This window comes from Oxyura jamaicensis, chromosome Z (genome assembly GCF_011077185.1).
Source record: "Oxyura jamaicensis isolate SHBP4307 breed ruddy duck chromosome Z, BPBGC_Ojam_1.0, whole genome shotgun sequence".
Taxonomy (NCBI): domain Eukaryota; kingdom Metazoa; phylum Chordata; class Aves; order Anseriformes; family Anatidae; genus Oxyura; species Oxyura jamaicensis.
This window is the reverse complement of record NC_048926.1, coordinates 28144037-28168225: the sequence shown is the minus strand read 5'-3', so window position 1 is coordinate 28168225 and position 24189 is coordinate 28144037. Positions and strand designations below refer to the sequence as shown.

The 24189-nt window shown below is 41.1% G+C and overlaps 1 protein-coding gene and 1 long non-coding RNA gene across 5 annotated transcripts in view; one reads left to right on the top strand and one right to left on the bottom strand.

Moving 5' to 3' along the window:
* Positions 1-24189, bottom strand: part of KANK1 (KN motif and ankyrin repeat domains 1) — a 127194-nt gene that overhangs the window by 47775 nt on the left and 55230 nt on the right. For all 4 annotated transcript variants that reach the window (XM_035309084.1, XM_035309085.1, XM_035309083.1 and 1 more), the window contains exon 3: positions 2672-2788. In XM_035309084.1, the coding sequence (XP_035164975.1) occupies positions 2672-2708 (37 nt within the window). In that variant the 5' untranslated portion in view covers positions 2709-2788. The remainder of the gene's footprint in view (positions 1-2671; positions 2789-24189) is intronic.
* On the top strand, positions 5045-9133 carry LOC118155695. The gene is made up of 4 exons (XR_004745970.1): positions 5045-5258; positions 7289-7384; positions 8397-8423; positions 8827-9133. It is a non-coding gene; the product is annotated as an uncharacterized LOC118155695 (long non-coding RNA).

The window sequence follows — 24189 nt, the reverse complement described above, 5'->3', positions numbered from 1 at the left end:
CAGAGTGATAAAACTAAGCTTGTAATTCAGCAGAAAACAAAACTATTGACAAACAGCAATGAAGTCTAAATCACAGTCTATGTTATTTATTAGCCACATTTAAAGTACGTCTTCACTGACATATGCAAGAGGCAGTGAAAATTATGATCACCGCTTTCATGACAAAGTCATTACTTGCTTTGTAGCTTATCTCACATGCATACTCACTGAAAATATTTACAGCAAATGTACTTCCAAGAAACATCCTTTAAAAAGTCCTCTATACAAATGCAAATTAGCTTGATCCCTTCCTGCAAACAATTTCCAAATTCAAGCATTCCTCTTTAGATTTTATCTGTAACAGCAGCAGTCCATTTAGGCTTGTATAATGAAAAAAAATATTTACTGAAATGTCAGAGAGGCATAATCATTTAACAGTGCAGGTACTCACATTCTCGAGTTAACCAAAGCAAACCACTGCTCCTTAGTCACCTCATACTCAAATGCAGCTGAACATGTGGTCAAACTTGCCAAAATATTCAAGTAACATACGCAGCTTACTAGTCCGTAACAAGTCTTTCTAGTTCTTTTTCCTGTTGCTGATTGATTCAGCCGGTGCAGAAAACACCACCCCAGAAGTTTGTCTTTCCACTCTTAGAGCTCCATGCAATTAAGCAGCTTGCTTCAGTACCTCCAACGCCCAAATCAACTCCTGCTCGTCCAAAGGCATTCTCTCCCAGACAGCTCAGCAGGATAACAAATCACATGTACTTGCAGCCCAATAGTTTGTCCATTATGAAATGCTAAGGATTTGGAGACGCAGGCGTACATAGCTGCACACATAGCTGCATGTTAGAACGCTGGCCTGAAGGGTTTGTAAAGCCAACAAGTCCTGACAGCCTCTGCAAAATGTTGTCCAATTTCGTTTTGAATTAAATACTTGCAATTCATTATAGCGTCTTTCTGCGATTAAGGGAACAAACAGCTTCTATCCTGCAAGAAGTCTTGTTTGCATAACAATCCTGAAACTAAAAACTTCATCTTGCATTAACACATCCCCTGTACAAACATTTAGCTTTTTTATACTTAAATATCATCTCTAAACATTTCCAATAGACAGTTCTACTGCAGGGGGGAAAATTAGTAAACCAATCAGTAACAGTTCATGCACAATTTTTCCTTCCTTCTAAGCAGAGGAAATTGTTCTGCATGACTTAAGTTAAAAGCATACTACTAAAAAAAAAGGCAAATTATATTGAGGGGTAAGAAATAAACAGCTACGGGTAAGTCACACAACAGACATTTTGAAGTCTCCCGTCTCAAAAAGATTACAAAAGAATAGAGTTTGTTTGTTTGTTTGTTTGTTTAGAGAATGTTACTTCTAATTATATAAAAGTATGGAATGGTAAGGGAAAACAGATAAAACATCCTTTTCCGGGACTTAGTAGCATTGGTAAATTCAGTCTTGAATCATCAATAGATAATGGTAACTTCAATGTTTTCATATAACTCCCACCAGTCTTTAAAAAAAGATTCCTTGTTTTGCATAAATTGCAGATAACGAGACTCTATATTTCTAATTTCCCACACCCAAAATACTTTAATCTCTTGCACTAATTATAAAAATTCTATAGTGAGAATATCCAGAAATTTAGGATTAGTTTCCATGACAAAACATACTCGCTAATGATGCCGGTGCTAAAATCTTCCAGATAAGCCAATTCTTAACATGTACATGTCATGATCCCGTGAATATCACTTGAACATGAACCTTAGCAATAAAAAAGCTGAAGTTTTTGTATATATGCATAACAAAAGAGGTAGTTAACATTCTTCTTCAGGATGTTCTGATTGATCCCAGCCACCCCAGCCTGCATTGATAAATCCATTTCCCACCATACCTACATTAAGAGGTCTCAAAAGAGCACCCACAGGCTCCTGCCATGCACTTGAAGTTTTCCATATAATCCCTCTGTAGAAGCCTGGGCTTTAGTGGGCTAAAGTTATGTTTGTGTAGCGATCAGGAGAACAGGAAAATATTGACACAACTGCAAGAGGAACACCACTGCCACACTTTTATCAGTCATTCTGTAATCTCTGCCCTTTCTTGACCTACCAGGCCTTCTCAGCAACCTTTGAACATGGCATGCAATCTGCTCCAGAGAGTATCACCCAAACAAAACAGACATCTCAAGAGCCTCTTGAAATAATGAAAAACTCCTCTTGACATTGCTTGCTTAGAACTAATAGAGTAAATTAAAATTAGCCAAACCCATAGGGGTGATCAGGACGGGCTGCATATTCAATGCAAAAGAACTGGTTAATCTCACAAAGCAGCTACAGGGACAAGATAACAACCACACAACCTCCTGCAGTAACCCCCCAGGCCTCTCCGAGCCTGGTTTAAGCCTGTGTAGGTCCATGGAAGTGGACGGTGCTTCATGATGACAGAGCGAGATGCCATCCCTTACACCTTCGCAAACAAATTTCCATGTTTTAAATATCTAAAAGATTATTGGAGGGATGGGGACATGGGGTAGGATGGACAGACTCTGATCAACCGGGAAATTAGTTTTCAGTGTTTAGTTTTGACTGCTGCTGCTTCCCCTTTCTGCTGCTTTCACAATGTAAGGAAAAGGCAAGCCAGAAAATATAATGATCCGAAGTGGGAAAAGCATTCCCAATTCGTTACCTGCAGCACTGCCGTTAGTATTTGCTGGGTAGGCCATGTCTGCTCAGTGACACATCCAGAGCAAGGTTGTTAGCTGTCATGCAAATGTCATGCATCAAGTCCAACCTGACATGCAACCTGAAACAAATGAGAAAAAGGCAGTTAAAAACGTGCGGTTTTAGAAGTGCGTTAAGCAGTAGACATTTTTGAGTGTTATAGTCTCACCTTTGGTACGAATTTCACCACAGCAGTCACTCAAATTGTATTTCTCTTTATTAGCCCCAGCTATCACACAACCCAAGCTACCATTTCATTTGAAGTTGGATTCTCTGACAACTCACAAGGAGGACCAGCTGAATCTACAATTGACCTTTTATTTCTTTTCCTACTCTCAGCTTTTCAGCTGTTCTTCTCTAGCTTCCTTTGTACAATGACAGATTCCCCCGATTTGCTGGCACACGTGAAGTTTCAGACAATCCTGTGGCTTATAGAAATGGGGTTAGAGGATGCTACGTGAAGGGCATCTACAGAAGAGCTGCTACCTCATCTGTATCAGTGCAGCTGGATCAGTGCTGGACTGGTCATCCTTTCTGAGCTCTGATGTCCCCATAACAGAGGTGAGGGCAGAAGATACACCAAAGAGACATCCAAGCAAGCCTGAGCATCCCTGTACCACGATAAACCACTTGGCTGATGGCTACCATGTGGAACCAGCATGCTGGCACGGGGGGACTAGAGCTGGCATGGACGCCAAGCCTGGAAGATGCACAGCTACCAGCAAGACCTGTCCCCTGCAGGTCCCAGTGGTGACACCCCCAGTATTTGCACGCTTTGTTTTCAGCACCCGTGCAACAGACTCAGCAGGGGCCCATGAGCTCCATCCCCAGGGAGCTGCACGGAGAAGGAGAAAACTGCCTGAAGCTCAGGCTACAGGTGCAAGGAGAGGACACTGCTGCCCTGGGTGGGTGGGTGCGGAACAGAGGCCAAACAAGAGGTAGCAGCAAAACTGACAGCAGTTTTGCAGCTACCTGGCTGCCAGTTGGCTCTGCAAGGCCAGCCTTGCTGGGTCCACAGCAGGGCTCCTGCTACTCCTCTCCTGCCCACTGCAAAGCAGCCTGCTTGCGACCCTCATCCTCAGAGCAACAGAATTTAACTCAGCCTGTACCACTGAGAAGCTTCCTCCTGGCTCCGGTTCAAGCTTTCTACAATCCAAACAGCATTTAGCTTTTTTGACTCAAAGGTGGAGCTTAGGTGTATCAAGAACACCCTGCTTCTACGACCCCAGTCTGACTTACTCTGACAGGTCCTTGACAAGCCGGTCACATTTTTCTAATTATATTTGATTTGTCTCTGACAGTACGTGCATGGAAGTATTTAAGAGCTAAGCAGATTAGCCAAGGAATAGAAAATCCAGAAAAGAATCAGTGCAAACAATGTGCATGCTGAGTCAAAGATACACCAGCTGACAGAGAAGCCAGTTGCCTCTCACAGGCGATGGCACTCCATCACAAGGGATGACACAGCTCAGCTCTCCCCTTCTGGGAACACAAGTACGAATCACTATATTTCTAATACAATCTAGACATTAATTTTCCAAGAATGCAGAAAGATCTCCGTTGCAACTCCTCCTCCCCAAATTCTGACATATTTTTCTTTTTAATTTACAATCTCTTGCTGAAAGAATGGCAGGGACACAGAGGTGTCAAAAAGACTGTACTAGCAAAAGGCTACAAACAGAATAAAATAAAACATAAAAGCAGGCACCCAGCACAGCCGAAGCGGCCCATCACAAGATCCCAGGCATAACATTAATACCAGATTTCTGGAACAATGAAGTATGGTCAAAAAGAATAGTAAAGCACCTATCTGGCTGTGTTTGCAGCTACGATCAAAGTCTGAAATCTGCTTTTAGCAAAATATTAACTACTTCCTTCCAAAGCATTAAGTTCTAAAGCATTGTTCCTGTTTCTGCCACTGCAATCAGGAGATAAGGTGATGCTTTATGTTCACAATAGGCAAATTCACTGAGTCTTGGTGAATGACTAATGAAAAAATGCCATCGATTTTTTTTCCTGGTAAGCTTCTCCGGACAACCACTGTCTCAGGACAACCACTGTCTCAGGACACACTGCACTTAGAGGGACAGCAGACACTACAAGTAGTGCACTGAAGGGAAGACAGGGCTGAATTAATTCACCTACTTCTGATTTGTTTAACGTCACTGGGACAGCAACAGGAGTGCTTCCCTACATTATGTATGTTTACTGTACGTGGCTGCAGCACAAGGCTCACACCACTGCAAAGCAAACCAAAGAGGCAGAGTAAGATGCCCACAGCATGGGTGTAGCCCTTGCTTTATCAGGCAACTTCATGTCCTGTCCATCTGTGACTTCCTACGCAGCTGCAGGCAACGAAAGCTCCAGAGACGCTGCTGAGAAAACCTGACACAGGGCTTGCATCCATCTGGCCGCAGCCCTCCAGGGTCCTGCCTCAGCACTTCTTCTGGGCTGATGTTGGCTAGCTCCCTGGACTTACTCAGCACACATCACAGCTGCACAGCTCCCGATGCTCGTGCAAAGGGAGGCACATGCTCCTGACCAGCTAGAAGGTGAGGAAATTTGGTACAAATGTTGGCTAGGTAGGCATCAGTTTAACATCGTCTCCACTGTGCAAGGAGTAATGGCTTTAAACTAAAAGAGGACAGATTTAGGCTAAAAGGAAGGTTAGGAAGGTTACGTTAGGAAGAAAATCTTTATGCTGAGGATGGTGAGGCACTGGCATAGGTTGCCCAGAGAAGCTGTGGATGCCCCATCTCTGGAGGTGTTCAAGGCCAGGCTGGATGGGGCCTTGGGCAGCCTGGTCTGCTGGGAGGTGTCCCTGCCCATGGCAGGGGGTTGGAACTGGATGAGCTTTAGGGTCCCTTCCAACCCAAAACATTCTGTGATTCTATTAAGTCACCCCCTTAACCCACACCTATGTCCTAGCCTTCAGAGGCCAGGAGGCCAAGATGCCTTCTTCCTTCCCACCAGCAATCTTGGCTCAGTTGGGTTGCCTTAAACTCCTCATAACTTCTTAGGAAAACATCATGTGGTACTACCTGAAAGGATTTTTTGTTTGGTCATTGTTTTTTGTTTTTATTTTTTAAATGTGCAGCTTCAGAGCTCTCTACTTGCTTCAAAAATACTAGTCACCATCACAGGCATGCATGAGGAGAGCCTTCTAATAGCAAGAAGCAAATGCAGTTGAGGTAAGAGTTGTCATAAAATTAATAAGACACTGCTGAAAGCCAAAACAGGGCCTCAGGTCTACATTTTGTTGTGGCTTAAAGAAATGTAATTGACCTAGAACAAACTCCCTTCTGGGTACGCTTCTGTTGGTTTCAACGTTGTGCAGACTGAAGTACCTCTGTTAAGATATGCACCTACCTTTAGTTAAGGCAGTGCTGCTTCTCAGCTTAAATGAGGATTAATAAAATAATTTAGGAAGCAAATTCAGCCCAACTTATACTGAAAATGGGAAAAGAAGAGAAAAATATAGGTTCTAATAATTTACTACCTAACATAAGTGGAAGAATTTTGTTGTTGTTTTTGTTTTCTTGTGTATTTTCTTGTGGGGTTGCTTTTTTTTTTTTTTTTGATGAAATGCAACTGCAGTTTACAATCTGCTTATTAAACAGCTGTCAAAGTATGGAAGAAATCCAGCCTTGCTCAGCAGACTCACAGAGGAAGAGAATTCATGCCATTTTGAGCTGTAACATACAGAACTGATTTTCTGAAACTTTGCTGGCAAGTACATTGGCCACTTTTAGAAAGGTACTGCATGTGATTCCCCAGCAACGCACACCACCAGAGCTGCACTTCGACAGAAGCCTCTTGTGTGGGCAAGGCACAGGACAACACTGGAGGTCAGCTAAAACAGAGGAAGAAAACAGATGGCTGTACCAAAGCATGTTCTCCAGTGCAGACACCTCATCAAAAAAAATAGTAGAAGAGCTTATATATTCCCTTCCAAACTCTGACTTTTTGTCCATGTGTTTTTACATGCTCTCCCTACGCCTGCCTGTGAATTCTGTGATTTACAGACCCTAGGGCAAATGCAAAACAAGCACAGACTAGCTATATGAAGAATTATTGCTCAATGAAGCAGTTGTTTCAAGTGTTTTGAATTAGATATTCAAACTCTCTTCTGCCCTGAGGTTCCATAGCAGAAACCTCACACACACATGATCCTCAGTTTCTACAAACTATCACGACACCCCAGCTTTTACAGGTTTTTCCAGAATGGCGATTCTTTAGGCAAATCATCAAGTCTATGTCCTAATCACAAGGGACAGGAACCTTGTTCCTCCTTTGTGCTGCATTTCATTGGGTCACCTACAGCTATGCTGGTATTCCTGAGCCAGAAATACCTGAGTATACGTCAGTCCTGGCATCTTCACAGCAGAGCTGCAGACACAGAATCACAGACCTCGAAGAAAATCCAGGTTCCCACCAATGTTAGCAAGAATGCTTTAAGACAGAAAAACACTGAGGTTAAATCTAAGAGCAGTCGTAGAATTGGCAGGGTGGCAACACTTAGAAAAGAAAGATAACTTGTCTTTTAACTCAGAAAAGCAACCATGAAATTCCTTCTGTCCAGGTGCCACAGTCACTTATAGGAAATGGTGATGCACAAGCACTTGCTTGGGGAATTCAGGGAGACAGGCCTTGGTTTCCCAAGCAGCACAGCTTAAGGGTAAGTAGACATGCATACAACTTTTCTTTTTTCTCATGGCAGGCGTGGACTGCTAAGGCTACATGGTCACATCAACCACTGAACACAAGCTCCAGATCTAAAGATCTTGAACCACTCATGGCTGAGTATGGCTATGACAGTAAGATGCTACTGTTTAAGATTTGGACTAAAAGCTGTGGGGCAGAGAGCTGCAGGGTTCAAAAGTATGGCTCCCAGGTGCTCAGATGGACTCACTCAGATGCCAGAGGATGGGCCCAAGAGAGAAAACATCTCTGTAATCCTGCCCAGCAAGCACAAAGAAGATTCAGTAGGCCTGGGATGGAGGGATTTGACAGAGCAAGTCGACCCACAAGATGCAACACTTCAGAACTGGTAGTGCTCCATTTTTGCTATAGATCAGTGCAACAAAACTGCTGCCTGACACTTCCCTCTCACATGTGGGTCGTCCTGGCAGTAAAACTCGCCTAGTTTCATTCTACAAGACACAGATAACATTTGCAAACAAGAGCCAAGATACATGCAAAATCCATCTAAACACATGGATGGTAATTTCTCTAGCTGCAACAGGAAAATGGTACTAGAAATCCCCCCTCCTGCTCAGCCAGAGGCGCAAGCACTTTACAAAGTTGTGACGCTCTACAGGAAATAGGAACATCTGCAACTTAATTCACATTCTCAAACAAACATGCCAGGTGCAATTTAAATGAAGCAAAGGCTGGAGCCAGCAGCAGCAAGAGAAAGTATGTGGGGAGTTGGTCTGTGGTTGGTATCTACCCTGGGAGAATGACTGCGTAGATCACTGATAGCCTCTTTTCAATCCTATCCCTACTGTATTTGGGTTCTTTTTATCCATATGTTTATCAGTACAGGTGGCAAATAAATAGAGAAACAAGGCTTGTAAGGAAGAAGAAATCATTTCTGTTGTTGTTGTTGTTCTTTATAATTAGATAAAGCTAAAACCAGGTAAGAATGCAAGTGCATGGGATTTTTTTTTTTATTTTTTTTTTTTTAGGTTAGACACAGAACAGTCTATTTTGAGGTTAAGTGTAGACTGGGAACAATTTTAAGTTTCACTTAATTATGTAACAATTAACCCATTCACATGCTTTCCAGAGATAATGTCTTTTTAATGTTGCTATCCACATCACAAGCAAAACTATGCAACTTCAGTTCCTGCTTAAATCTCACTAACTTAGCAAAATAAATCACTAACACAGGCTGTTTTGCCTAGGCCACCCTAAAATGCAAAGGTATAAATTCCCCAACTTCCGTGTTTCCTGCAGACTCTCTCAGGCAGCAATCTGTTGTGATTCAGTCTACTCCATCAACAGCAGTTATTGTTACTATGTACAGTATAATAGGCAGTTGATTTTGGACTGCATTTAAGCATGAAAAAAAAAAAAAAAAAAGCCATCTCACAATGGCATCTGTTTTTTTCCCAGAGGATCTGCAGTAAGACAGCAGCAAAAGAAGCCTTGTAAATCCTTTCAGCAGGCAAGTTAATTAACAAGATATGGCTACGGTCAGCATGAATTTACCTGCCTGCCTTCCTTGCTCACTCCACTTACTGCACTGGCCTGTACAAGGTCTCTTCACAGCAGAGCTTCAGGCAAAAGCTGAGCTAAGCTCTGTTAAGAAGAGTGATGGCTCACAGTATCTGGGACCTGAGTCAGCGAGCTGAAGGAGAAAACAGTCAGTGATCCCAGTGAGGGCACACGGTTCTGTCCTGTCACAAATACAAATAAACAAACAAATAAAACAAACAAAACAATTTTTTTTTTGCTCTTGAACAGCAAATTCCCAGTCAACAATGTCTCAGGCTATATTGGAATTAACCATTGGTCACCTTCATCAGTATGCCCTAAACTGTCTTCCCCTCACCTAAGCAGACTGGCATTAAGAGGTCTGCCCCCCTTGTCATTTCTGCAAGCAGAGAATAAATTTACAACCTTCCCTAACATTGAGGTCTTAGGGGTTTTCTTTTGCACACTTGGAAATGGTCTCCTCCTAGTCTCCTGGGCTGAGATTCTGCTTCATCCTTCCAAGCCACCTACTTGTTGCTCAGGAGCAGGGCTTTACTGCACTGCTTTCAGTACAGAAGATGTCATGGAAAATGGATGTATATGAGGCTTTTTCAAAGACACGTGATCCTTATAGCCACCCAGCAATTTTCTGAATTTCCACCCAGTACTGCTTTGTCACCTTCATTAACAATGACAGCAGCACTCTATCGGCAGCTGTTAGATTTTAGCCTCCCTTCACATGGAATTAACCCAAGCAGGCCTAAAGAATCCAGAAAAGAAATCAGCTGTTCTACACAAGCCACTCATTGACTTGCTGGCATCAAGCAACAGGGGAAGGATTTCAAAATAGCACCCAGCAGACACAAATATAACGAGCATACCATGAGGAAGGACAAATGGTCCATCCAGACTATCTTATTTTCAACAGTGGCAACACGAGATACTATTTAAAGGGAGTACCCATGCCTGATGACAAACTACTATCCATGCTTTTTGTGCTCTCCCAGCACCCAGAATCAGTGGATTGGGAATTTCAGAAGGTATAATTATATTTCAGTTCCACATTAAGCTTCTGTGCATTTGTTTAGTACCCCTCTAGTTCTGCTAATACCACCAGCCCCTGCTGCCTCATTGAGCAGAAAGCTCCACTGCATGGAGAAGTACTTCTTCTCTCCTGTTTTAAACTGCTGTCCTATGGACTTCACTGAGTGCCACCAAATTCTTGCTCTGCAGAACTCTGTGAACATCAGTGCAGATACATCCTACCCAGCCACTCAGTTGTTGTTTTTTTTTTTTTTTTACCAAACCTCAATATGCTCTCACAGATCACATGGCAGCTCCATCCCCAGATCATTTTACTTGCCCTGTTTGTACTCTTACACGTACACTAACCATGTAGGAGACCCTTGTAATGAATAGCACCTTACTAAAAAACTGTCTCCAAGAATAACCTTATAAAATGAGGCAAAGTACATCTGATACTTTTCTTAGCATAACCAAGCTTGGTCACAGCACCCAGGCAAAGTAATACACAGGAAGGAAAACCTCAATTTTAGTATTTTTTTGTTACATAAGTAGAGAGCTGAAACAAAACAAAACTTACCAGCAGCACCAGCAGCTTTACCTAGGCCAGGGGTCAGATGCAGCCCCACAGGGTTTCCACCTGGGCCCCAGGTAGGCCTAATGGGCCTTAGGTAAGACACCTGCTCTCCAGGGTCCACCAGGCCCAGCGTCACCCAGGAGCGACAGTTCTCTCTACCAGGGCAATGTGCAATGGTAAAAGGAAGTCATTGCATGGAGCACGCACATTATAGGTGGCATGCTTTTGTCACTCCTGAAAAAGACAACACCCCATCTGTGCAGAACTGAGCTAAACTCTTTTTGCTTGGTCCAGTCTGCTGACTTGGTGGCCCAGGTCCAACATGCAGGAGCGTGATCCTCCTTCAGCCCCTGTGAGCCCAAACACAGACAGGTCTGTTCGGATGGCATCCATCACACAGCACTGCAAGGCCCACACACCCAGCAGCCTGCAGAAGCTCTCGTGGCACCTTTCTGTTCTGAAAATCATTCCTGACAACATTACTTTCATCACATTACATTACAGAAGCAAACAACCTTTCCAAAGGCTGCACGGGGTTGTAACTCAGAAACCGATTTCTGTTTATATCAGAACAAAAACATATCAGCTAGAAAAAGAAACAATCCAGGGTTGAAAAAATAACTTTTTTTTTTACACCTGAAATTCCTAATGCATGATGTGCAAGACACTCCCTTTGGTTTATGCCAATGAATAATGAGTCACATGAAAGCACATGAATTCAGGCTGGTACAATATCGCTATAGGTTGTAATGCTTGCTGTGACAAGGAGCCCAAGGGATGCAACTGGGCTATCCACATTTTTTTGTGTGTGTGTGGTGAAGTGGGAGGGATGAGACTTTAAAGATCTGTGGCAGATCAGTTTGATCAAGAGAGAAACAAAACAACATGCATGTTTAGCAGTGTTTTCCTCCACCACGACAAAGACATGAATCCAGCACCAATAATAAATAAAAATGCTTCCAAAACAAGTGTTCAGTTATAAGAGGAATGAATGCATGTTGTGGATTATGTACACATCAGCTGCTGAATACTTTTGGCCTTTTCAGCTTTCCAGTGTTGACAACACCGGAGCTGCTGTGCCTGGCACAAGAAACAGTTGCACTTTCTTCTTTACAGCATGTACACGAACTACCAGGATATTCTGTGATTCTGTAGGTTGGATATCAGGAAAAGGTAATTCACGGAGAGGATGGTCAGGCACTGGAACAGGCTCCCCAGGGAAGTGGTCGCAGCACTGAGCCTGTTGGAGTCCAAGAAGTGATTGGACAACACTCTGAGACATATGGTCTGATTTTTGGGTGGTCCTTTGGGAACCCAGGAGTTGGACTCGACGATTCTTGTGGGTCCCTTCCAACTCAGGATATTCTATAACTCTACCAGTCACATCTGTTCACACAGGGGGGCAGGACAAAACAGCATCCTTTCCACAAACTTGGCCTAAGTATTAGAAGTTGTATAATGGTTGGAAAAACACATGTGCAGATCCCACTACTTTGAAACTTATTTAAAGGGTAGATAAACTTAAAGAGGTGAAAAGCACCCATCAAGGATGTTTAGAAATGATTCGTGAAATGCACTATAATCTCATTTAGGCTTTGCTTTTAAGACAAGCTGCAAGGATTTTAATGCACAAACTCTAGTAAATAGACAAATTTAACACTTTTCTTTTAACACTTTTCTTAAGTACCCAAGTATTTAGTTTTCAGTTATACTTTATGAGCAGGGGCATAAGCATGGAATGCATTCAGAAGTAGACAGCCAAATCTCAGTCTGTCCATTCTTCTGATTTTAGGTCTGAGATGCTATACATGGAGCAACCATAAATCTGTTATGACAAATGGGTGACATGCATGGCAGCCATGATGCAGGACAGTTTCTGACTTGTGTCCAGCAGCATTTGCCCACGTAGCTTTTCCATGGTGGCACACAGCTGAAGGTGTGTCTTCATGTGAGAGAACTCCTGTAGCAGATAATCTTTGTCCTCATCTAGCCCTCAGTACTGCTACCTGCCCCAAACCAAGACCCCAAACCCTAGCAGTTCTTTCTATGACATACTCCTTTGCTACTAATAATGGCATTGTCAACTCAGTATCAACCAGTCCTTACTCTACAGATTTTTATTTTTTTTTCTCCTCACACCAAAAATGGAATAATTTAGGGGCATGGAGACAATATTCCCTGGGACTCACTTTTCCTTCATCACAGTTTCCAACAGAGGACTCTGAAGTCCTACTCTCCATGCAAGACTACAGTCCACGCCACCAACATCCATCACTACTAAATGCTAGACTACTCCTACAGGCTCAAAGAGAAAAGGTTCCTTCCAAAAGAAAGAGGGACCTCCCTGCAACTATTCCAGTGCACTGAGACAACAAGCACACAGAATTCTCTTGACTGGGGAACCCAATCGAGACATCCTGCAGGTTGCTTCATCCCAGGAGCAGGTTCCTCCTTGAGAGCCATCTCCAGACCATGCCACAGCTGCACACAGCAGCAAAAACTCATCTACCATCCCACCACACACAAAATTTCCTCTCGTTGCTGAGCGTGCATCAAGCCATTGAGCCCAGCTAACCCTTTGACCTGGAGCTAGGATGAACCAAGTGGAGACCGACCAGAAGCACTTGCAGCTGAGCACACTGGAGGCAGGCTATCTGGGTGTTTTCAAACACTCCCTGCTCAACAGCTCACTGAGAAAGACTTGTCAGTTTTGTGCAAGTGTTGCACTGTCTCTGCCTTGCATCCAGCCAAAATCATCGTGCTGCAAGTGGCCACCTGCAGAACACTTACCCACCCAAAGGAGGGGATCACAAGTTGGGGCAAAGTACCTGTCCTGTCGAGGGGTGTTCCTATCTGCTGGCTTGTCAAACCAAGGTTAAAGCAACCTGCTCCTAATGCTCAGGAACTCTGTCATTTAATCTGGGTAATATAGGTAGCATTCAGCCTACACTGTGTCTTCCTTCATCTCAAGGAGAGGGTTAGCTAATGCTTGAGTTAATTATTCTAAGCATATTCTCATTCTCATGCCCCCTTTCTTTTTCAAAAAGCTGTACTGAGAAATAGGGGAAAGTGTGCAAATCAATTGATTAGACAAGAGCTTTTCACCTTCAGGAGCCAGTTGTTAAAACTGATTACTTATTTCTTTCACTTTGGAGTTCTAGTTTACAGTCCTGCATCTGGTTCCTAGCATGATGTACACTACAACTCTGCCAGAGGAAGCCAGAAAGGAGAGGTGCCCACATGCATTCAAGTCTTCAACTGTTCAGACATACTTAGTACTACTGCCATGTGCAAGACTGTGGCCTGCAGTAGTGGAACTTATTTTTGCACAAGTCAGTCACATCCCAATAATCCCAATAATCTCAGTTTTCATTTAAATCTACTCTCAGACAAAGCAACATCTCAGCACTGACATGAGCAGACACACTTTACGAACAAGGGCCCCTCTATAACTTAGGGCGCATATATATCTGGCACTTGCCAAGCTAGAATCAAATTTGTAATTCCTCAAACGACGCATGGATCTGAAAGTCACGTTCCTATAACGAGATAGCAGATTGAGTCCAGCACAGACTGAAAAAAGTGTACCTTTCTATGTACATCCATAGATACGTTACCCTTACAATCTTTTCAATTGATTTTAGTATTGGATAACAACATATTAGTATAGAAATAGTAAAAAGATATTAGTATAATTAGTATAGAAATACTGAAAAACATCACTCACCAGAGGAATACACATATATGAACAGAGAACATTTTATCTTTCAGCACTAACCAAGTTCTGGGACAAATGCAAATACTTATTTTTCTAAACAGCAACAAAGCAGGACTGCCAATGAAACAACATATCTTTCATGTGATTCACATGTTTCTCTGCAAAAGGCCAAGCCAAGGTGGGAAACTATGTGGCATGTCTCAAAAATAAAACTAAATCATATGTTCTTAGCAAGAAAATAATTGCTTTCATGTTCAGTCATGTTATCTGGAGGGCAAAATTAGCCACTGCACTATTATCAACATACTCCTCACACTATACCAACGCCCCAACAGAGGGTCTTTTTCTTTGTTGAGATTATTCCCATGCCACCTCCCTAAGAAGCTAAATCACGTTACCAAGCTTTTCCTACCCCCAACGCACAGGGATTTATAAACTCCCCAACTGAAAGACAGCCCCATGCTGCCCAGTGAATGAACCAACACAGGACTAAAAGCAGATCCATCTGTCTTCTTCAAAGTACTGGGGGGTGGGATGGTAAAAAAAAAAAGCCAACTCATTACCTGTTTATAACCCATCTCTCCATCACTCCATGCATAACCAAGAACGGAACAGCTGAATTTGAACAAGGTCTGTCCCAGCCAAGAAATAAATAAATTTTTAAAAAAGGCTTTTAGCTTTTAAATTTAAAGTTCTCATTTTCCATGTCAATGCAGAACCTAAGGAGTTCTTCTGCAGCCAGTGTAATTTTCCTACAAAGCAGGATATTTGTAGATAATCTTTTATATTTTAAGCCTTGGTTAAAGGAGAAAATTTCTCGCTGGGATCGTTCCAAGATTTACTCAAGATCTTCCCACCCTACCTTACTTATTTTCCACTCTTTCTGTCATCAAGGATACATGCACCTTACTGAGACCTAACCAGCCCTAATTTCCACCTGTTCCTATTCCTCAGAGCACAGATACAGTGGAAAAAAAAGAAAAAAAAAAAAAGAAAAAAAAAAGTAAAGCAATATAATATAGTTAATATAATTTTTTATGGAGAGGGAAGAGAATAGGCAACCAAAAATGTTACAAGGCGGCATAACATGTTAGGATTAAAGACCTTTGCAAGTACTTTTCCTCCTCCTACTTTTAATCTCTTAATTTTCTAAAACTATGTAATTAACATATGAGGAAATATTTACTTCTACCCTTTGCTCCTCTCCACTGTTCTGAAATGTCTTTTTTCTTTTCCTTCATGATACAATAGCAAAACCAAGCACAGAAGTTATAACTGACCATCTGTTGACTCATTTATTGCTAATTATTAATCCATGCTCTGCCCTTTGGTTCTGACAATGTAAATCCAGTAGCAAAGCATCGCCAAGAAAATGTACAAAAATGCAGCATACTGATTTTAGCCTGCAGTGAAGTTCAAAAGCAAAAAAGAAGTATACTAGGCAAGAAGTTTCTTCAGGTAATCATTTCACTTTCCATTCCATGTTTTTAAACATCATTATGTTTCTTACGTATACATATTACATATTCTACATTTCTCTATTCAAAAAAGCTGTTTCATTTAGAGCAAGAAAGGCTGTCACCAAGGTTGAAGCTCCCCTCAACCATTTCTGCTGGGGAGGCACCTGAGAAAAATGTGCTTTGATTTTCAGCAAGTACAAAAGTGCAGAGTACAAAAGCTGTTACACGTTACCTCCACAAATATAGAACTACTGGTATGAAATGCTAGCTCGTTAATAGGATAACAACTTCTCCAACACATTAAAGGGATATCTGCTTCATTCAAGTAGCCAGAAAAGTGGAAGGAAAGGGAGACAAAATACCAGACAATGCTACAGCAAAGTTTGCGGAAGAGAAATTGAGTAGTGAAATGTTGTACACAGTTTGAAATTCTTAAATTAGAGATTTAAAAATAAGAAGCATACTATATTTATGTAACTAAATACAATTCAACCATTCATTTTTTTGCTATATATTATTTTACAACACATCTAGGATGGGGGGAAAAATAATACAAAAAAAGAAGAAAGTTACAGATAACACTCATATCTGAGGACATGAATGGATTGCCGTATGCTTCTTACCTGCTGCCGTCACACTGAATACTGACTGATAGGAAAACAGGGCATTATCAAGAATGAGAAAAAGGCTAGCTAGGTCATGCATCAAAATAAAGTTCTTAAAGGGTGGAAGCCAGTATTAGTTCCCTTCTAAGTATAGCAAAAATTCATCATATGACAGCTCAGGCACATGAGTCCATAAGGACACACCATCAAGCATTATTTTCATGAGCAGCCGAGATGTAAGGCATGCTCCTTACAGGCCAGTTTTAAGAAAGATAACTGGCACGTAAATAACAAAACTCTTTTGGAATATTCTTCAGTTTACGTTGTTTTTTCTCCTGTCAAAACAATTAAGAGACTAGACAGTAAGCACCTAGCTTAGATCCATGCTGCTGGGTCAAGCCATTGCGAGCACCGTACATCTCCCAAACTGACGTGCCAAGTCACCCTACATTCTTCACCATGAACTATGTTCATGGCTGACAAAAATAAAAACAAAAATAAACAAACAGAAAAGAACTGAAAGATTGCAAGCTTTACCCTTGAAGTCCTGTAGATCCAGCATAAAATCTGACAGCTTGGTAATGCATCTCTATCTGCTCAACTAAAAACCAACTCAAAACTTGTTTTAAGAGTATTGTGGTATTTGCCGTTGGTGCATAAATCATGCAACAACAGTTGCTTCAGAATAATACTAGGTAATTATGATTATTGCCAAGATTTATAGGTTTGTGGCATTAAAAAAAAAAAAAAAAGAAAAAGAAAAAAGTGGGGTAGGATTTAGCATGTTGCAGGGTATCACAAGGAAGTCACCAGCCACTACCGCACAGTGACATCTCAGACACCAGTGTACATTCTTAAGTAAGTGTAATAGAAAGAGTAAGTAAAGATTAACTTCTTGGTGAGCATTTTAACTATAAAACAGACTGGAGAATTTCAAAAGGCACTCAGTATTAACGTGGAAGTTCATGGAGGAGTTGCAGTACCAACAGGAGGACTTTCAAAGTGTACTCCGAGAACCACCAATAATTACAACAGGGAATCCCCAAGCACAAAGAGATAATAATATCCCTCTTAGTGATCTAGTCTGCTACCAGGTGCAAGAAGAGAAGGACCATAAAAAGCTACTAAAACATGTTTTTTTCACCCCAACATTAACAGCAACATTTCTTGTTGCATAACTAATGGGATTTTTTAAAGTAAGAGGTGGCTTTTGGCATGAGGGTTCTAAAGATGTATAAATATTTTGAGGGCAGAAGCAAGTCCTGACTGACCTTCCACGGTGCCTCCTGCCATCGCCTCCCCCTGAGCTCAGTGAGACATGCAAATGCATGGCTCTCTGTGGCATGTGCTGCATTTACTCCTCTCTGCTGAGACTGTGAGGCAGCTCACCTTGTGCCTACAGACACATGAAGCCTGTCTCCCTGTGTGTGGTGACCTACAGCTGCTCTGTTTGCACTCACTTATGGCAGAGTATTTTGGAGCTGCGCAGTTTTTAGCTCACACCCAAATGAGCACAGCTGTGTATGTGAGCACTGCTCTATCACCTCCTCTCTGGAAGCATTTTGCATGTGGCTGCTATGCCCCAAAAGATTATAGACACATAAACTTTGCCAAAAGTGCCAAATAGCAAGTATGTGGGAAAGAGAAGCCTGAAGAGGCATAACATTTCAGCAGCAGCTATTTGCTTGGAATGCAAAAGCAATAAAGATGGGAAAAAAAAAAAAAAAAAAAAAAGTTCAAGAAATTCCACTTTGTTTTATTCACTTGAAGCAATCAACAGCAGCAGAAGGAATGCAACTGCTTGGAGAACATTGGGTTCTCAGCACACAAGTTGCTGAGGCAAGGCAGGACAAGACAACAGCAGTCATTTGCTATACTCTCTATACCTGTGAACATATCAGCCTGCCTTGCCAGGAGCTGTAAGATAGTACTTATTTATAGTACTGAAATGATAAAATATCATTCAAAAAGCAACAATGAAGATAAATCACTAAAAAATTAGTCTTTAGGACTTCTATAAGCACTCTATGCACATGAGTATTGTCTGTGAATATAAATTTCATTTTATTTTAAAATGTTGATACCTATTCCATGTTGTGTTGACTCATGATGGCAAGGAAGAGCAGCTACTGTCTAAAGACATAATTAATTTCTCCCTGTGAGCAGCTTTCAAGGTCTTAGCTGCAGTAAAAATAAATATTGCAGACTGAGTTTAAAGATAATTAGAAGCTAGACATTAATCAGTTTGTCTGTTTCTAAAGTAAGGAGAAAAAATCAGAGACAGAAATCAGTGCAAAGATATTAGGACACTCCTTCAAAAAGATTATTAGTTTGATCCATTCATCTTTCAGTACAAAATACTGTAGAAAAACATGTTCCACAAGCCATTGTGCTCATCTGTGTCATCGCTGTTACGATGACACATTCTTGAGCTCTTTCCTCTTTGGTGCTGAGCGGTGTCAGTCTAACCAGAAGCAACTGCTGCAAAGCTGAATACCAAAATCCAGCCATGGCTAATGAAAGTCTCCAAAAATATTCACTCTCCACAATGCACTTGCAATTCTGCATGGTATTGCTAGTGACAGTTAAGTGGCAGGTCTATGTATATATAAATCAAATGTTGAACAACATGACCACAATGAAAGACAGCATCTCAGAGTAAGATTTCAGTATTACACCAAAACAGGGTATTTCACAACGAAACAAGATAATTTCCACATGAACAAAAGTTCTGACCCACACACCCAGTGGTGATCACAGTCTCAAAAAACTTTTTGCTTTTTACCAGGCTTTCTTAATTCCAAAAAGTGACCTCATTGAGAAGCTAATGAGATCATCCTCTTCAGCGTCGAAACCTTGCTTAATGGTAATAAAAATTCACTTTTAAGCATTCAAACCACAACACTTCAATCCTTTTTGTGCCATTAAATTAGATCTTTATTCACCTTCTGGTGTCAAGGCAGGTAGGTGGCTTCTGATCACCATCAAGTGGAACCTTCACAGTTCATTCCCAAATTTGCCAAAAATTATCAGTGGGCACAGCAGTGCATCCCTCTGCATGAATAACAGCCATCAAAGGCATGATCAGAAACAGAGAGACTTTTCAGTATCCCTCAGGGCCAACTGTGTTGTGCACCAGCTTGCAGTTACTGCATGGGTGGAAATTTGCATTGGTTAGAAGTAGGAAGAATAATTAACAGGAATAAAAGATAACCAAATATCCCTGTGAACATGATTCAGTTATTTCCTGTCAGTTATTTCTCTCACACAAATCTCTAATCCTATACAAGATTATATATTAATTTTATTGATTTATTGTCTTTACTCTTTATTTCCTAATCAGTACAGTTCTTGACCTTAACAGATCTACTGATTAAATGAAGGTTATTTGTGCATATTATGAAGTGGAAGCATACCATATTAGCTTGCAGTAGACTTGTGCTGGATTTAGTAAATCTTCTTCAGAAAAATTTTGAGTCTTTATCTGGGTGCAAGCAGGCAAATACCTTTGCTCTTGGCAAGATTGTAGTTCCTTCCCCTACACCACAGGTGCTGCAGTAGACTGCCTAATATTCCCAAACCACACAATTCAAAGTAACACAGGACAGGGAGATGCATACCAGGCCAAGAGGCATGACATTTTTGGCAGGAATGTCTTCTATCCAACTACGGAGACTCCTCAGTTGATGAGAGGCAGTAATGATGAGGACATTTTGTTTGATTTTCAAGAGGCACGAATCCACCAATGCAGTTACATCTTATATGAAAAACAATCTTAAGAGATTTAGGCTAACAACATACTAAATGTACTTTCTGCACCTTTACACTTCCCTAAGAGCCTCTGAATTTTGACCCAACTATCTGTAAGTTGTGCTTTCTACATCTTCTGTGGGCATTACATAAGTAAATCCCTAAATACACATTTATGTGTGGCCCTATTTGCTTCATTGCTTTTAGTATGTAAGAAAATATACAGAATTGGCATTTTCTAAACTAAGAGCACTTGATTTTGCAAACATTGGTCTTTCAAGAACTAATATCCAGAAAACTATACTCAATGTTAATTTTGTTGTGCTTAAAAAACAAACAAAATCTGCTGTCACCAGACAGGCCTTTACTTGCATGCCACCTGATATGTTTTTTTTGTTGTTGTTGTTTGTTTGTTTGTTTTTAACTACCTAAGCTAACAGGCAGTGAGTGGGTGGCAATAGTCATCTGCATAACCCATCCAGAAGGCACCTTCTGGAGATGGTGGCTCTGTCAAGTGCTGCCATGAGCAGGGCTCAGCAGTGATGCTGGGAGGGAGCGTCAGCCCCAGGTTCAAGAAGGCAGCATCTCTAGCTTCACTCTTTCATTGGGCAGCTGCTGGAAAACAGCCTGCTGGAAAACTCTTTCCCCTGGCATTAGGGGAAAGAGTTTCATGAGAGATGGTAAAAGGGATTCATAACTCATCAACCCCAAGACTCATCAAGCAAGACTCATCACCACTTCCAAGTCCTGCCCTCCAGCCCAGACATTTATTTCAGCTTTAATCAGTGGGTACCAGGAGCTGATGAACCAAAAGTCAATGCCAACTGCACCAAGATATATTCCCTTCTCTTTCACAGAGTGTCATGCTTAACAGTAGGTTAAATACAGGATGCACAAACACCCAGCTTTCCCATGCCTTAGCAGCAGAAACGTGCAAGCACTGATCCAAGCCAACTGATTTTCTTTCAGAAAATTCACAACAGTGCTGAGTCCAGGCTGGGAGATGTTTCTGTGCTCACACTGGGACTAGAACTCCCACAGGATCCACGTGGCTATCCTAACGCAGGCCTGTTTCTCAGTGTGTAACGTATGTATAAACTGCCCAACAACTGGCAGATTAATTGAACCAAAACTTTCAGACTAAAGTCTTCAAGAGCATTTTATTCCCTCTTTCAAGCAGAAGGTTTTTGTTTGTTTGTTTGTTTGTTTTTGTTTTGGTTGTTTGGGTTGGTTTTGGGAGGGAAGTGGGAAGGGTTGGGCTTGGGTTTTTCTACTTGCTTTTAACGGGATGAAGTGATTTCACCAGCTCCATTTTAAAAAGCCCATCCTACCTCCAGCATAGATAGACTTAAGTTGACACAAAATTTTTTCTTGGCATTTCCATGAAAAGTTTTAAAAGTCTAATAGATTTTAGAAAAACAGCCCAGGTTTGTGACTTGGGAAATGCTGCCCTGCAACAACTCAGCTGGAGGAGGGAAGCCGTCAAATCTGTAACTATAACTTTGCCACTCACTTTCTAAACCTGGTCAGCCCCTGGGCAAAGTATTCAAAGTGTTGACCAGCTCATCCAGCTACAGATGCCTCCGATACTTTGCAAGGTATGACAGCGTTCCACTGAACAGTCTTGATTTTCAACACTTCCAAAAACAAGGTAGAAGGGTGGGGAGAGAGAGAATATATATATATTCATTCTCCAGTCAGACTGTAAAAGAGTTTTGCAGCATAACTTAAAAACTGGCAAAGCCTGTGCAAAAACTGACAGTAATATTATTTACTATAGAATGGTGAATCATCAACAGATAGGTAGAAATGACCAGAAATCTCATTTTTCAGCACTATGGCTAAAGCTTCAGAAACCTGTCCTCTTCTTCAGTTTAAACTAATTAAACCAATAATCAAGAAAATTTCCCAAAAATCTGGGCTGAGAGCACTAGGCAGAGTTTACTTTGGCATAATTGAACATTTTCTTCCAAAGGCTTTTCTGCTGCAAGACATCTCACATCAGTGAGTCAGTTTCACAAACCAAGCTTCCTTTTGCCCCTTGTCAAAGCACTGGAGGAGTTTAGCAATTGTTCCCCTCAACAAATTCCTCCGTTGTTACTCACAGAAATATACTTGACTTGGAGCACGCTCAGCCCAGTGGTTATGGCATAATGCAAACCACTTATTACCCAATTTTCTGTAACTTTTATATTATAGCATGTATGTATTCCCATTTATCTTTGGTAGACCACAACTTTTTCATCAGCGCCGTTAGCTGTTTTTAAGGTCGTCTGTCACTCCACACTGGGAGGAGGGGTTGAGGTTTGTTTTTTGTTTGTTTACTACTGCAGAGTGAAACCAATAGCAGTGATTCTTAATAAGCAGCCCTAGGGAAACAGTCTTCTAGAAGTATTCCCCCCAGATGTCTGCAGTGGAAATACTGTAGGACATGCTGAGAGAGGAGATCATGAAAAAGAAAGAACAGGGGAATGCCAGGTTTTTTTTCTACATAAAGAAGGAGATCAAAAAGAGTAGTACCTTCTAGCTTTTAATACCTTTTTCCAATACATGCCACGCATAGAAAACAGACAAAAAAGATGAAAATATAAGCATACTTCCTCCTCATGCCATGGAGTTTATTGACAAGCCCAACTGCATTCTCTACCCACTATGTATTTTTTTAATGAAACCTGCCACTGTTTATTCATTTCAGAAAGATAGCAAGACATTTACACAAACGTACACTGATCTGACCATATATTGTGGCTACAACCTGGTTATCTATCTCAAAACAAGATGGTAAGTATACGACATTGTTTTATTCCTTAATTAAGCAAAACCTTAGCAATTTAACAGAAACATACAGCCTCTTATCATGATTACAGGTGAATGAGTTTTATCTCTGACTAAACCAGTATGCCAATTAGATTAACAGTTTAGCAAGAGGAGAGATTTTGTAAGCATGAGGAAGCCCAATTTTACTCGTAGCATGAAGGACTGCAGCTTTCAGTATGGCTGTGAATTGTAGCAGAAGCGCATTTGAGGGGGAAGCTAAAGCAGGAGGGTACTAGCAGCATCACAGACCTGCAGCAACCCTGCCCTGAAGCCATGAGAGTTGTCGGAAATGCTGAGTGGGGCAGCAAACATATCATGGGTTGAGTTTAGAAGTAATATGCTCCTTCGGCAAGAGGCTAATCTTTGTCTATGTTTCAGTTATCTTCTACTTAGAACAAGAAGGCCCTTTTCCAACCGCAAAGATTCCCTGCAGTGGCAAGATAAGAGTTTCACATTCAAGTGGTAATTATTTTACATAGTCCTCTTACTTTGCTATTCAACACAGAGCAAGTGTATAAGAAGTTGCCTTGCAGAGTCCGTGCTCCTAATTTGCGTGCCATGTCTTCCCAGAGATATGTATTAATTCTCTGCCTATAGGAACAGTGCTGTGATGGAGCATCAGTATTTTATCAGTTTTCATTCCTGATACAGAAATACAGACATATTCACAGCAGTGTCCCCCTCAATCACTTACAGAACGCCCATAAATATAATCCAATTTTCTTTCCCCATCTAAAAAATTATATTTGCATTTGAATGTCAAATCTATCCCACATCACATGGTAATTTCTGCCTCACTGGCCAAGAAACGTTAAATGGAAACATGACTAAAGAGCAATGGAAAAAATAAATAGCTAGTCATTCCAATAGGATAAATTAGCGAATAAACTCTTATTAAGGAGTGGATAAATTTGCATTAAGGAATAATCCAGTATGTTAACCATCAGCCATCTGAAAGAGTAAAGTGAAAATACAGACTCCGGAAATAGAGAAATTAAGCTTTTAGTTAAGGAACTTCTTCTGACCATTTTATTTCTACTTTTCTACCCCTAAGTATTAAAACATTTTACATTAAATACACTGCCAAGGTCAAAAACATAAATTAAATAATTTTATTCTTCCCCAAATTGCTTCCTTCTTTTCAGTATTGTTACAAAAAACAAGGTGTGTTTTAATTTGAAAGCTTTTGTTATGTAGACACACACAGTATTACATGTATTAATTAGCTTCTGCTTCATAGATGTCAGATTTGATACTATGCAAGCCAAGGTTTATTCCTGCTGTTGACTGTCTGATAATTTGTTTTCCATCCCTTATTTCATGCAGCTTGCA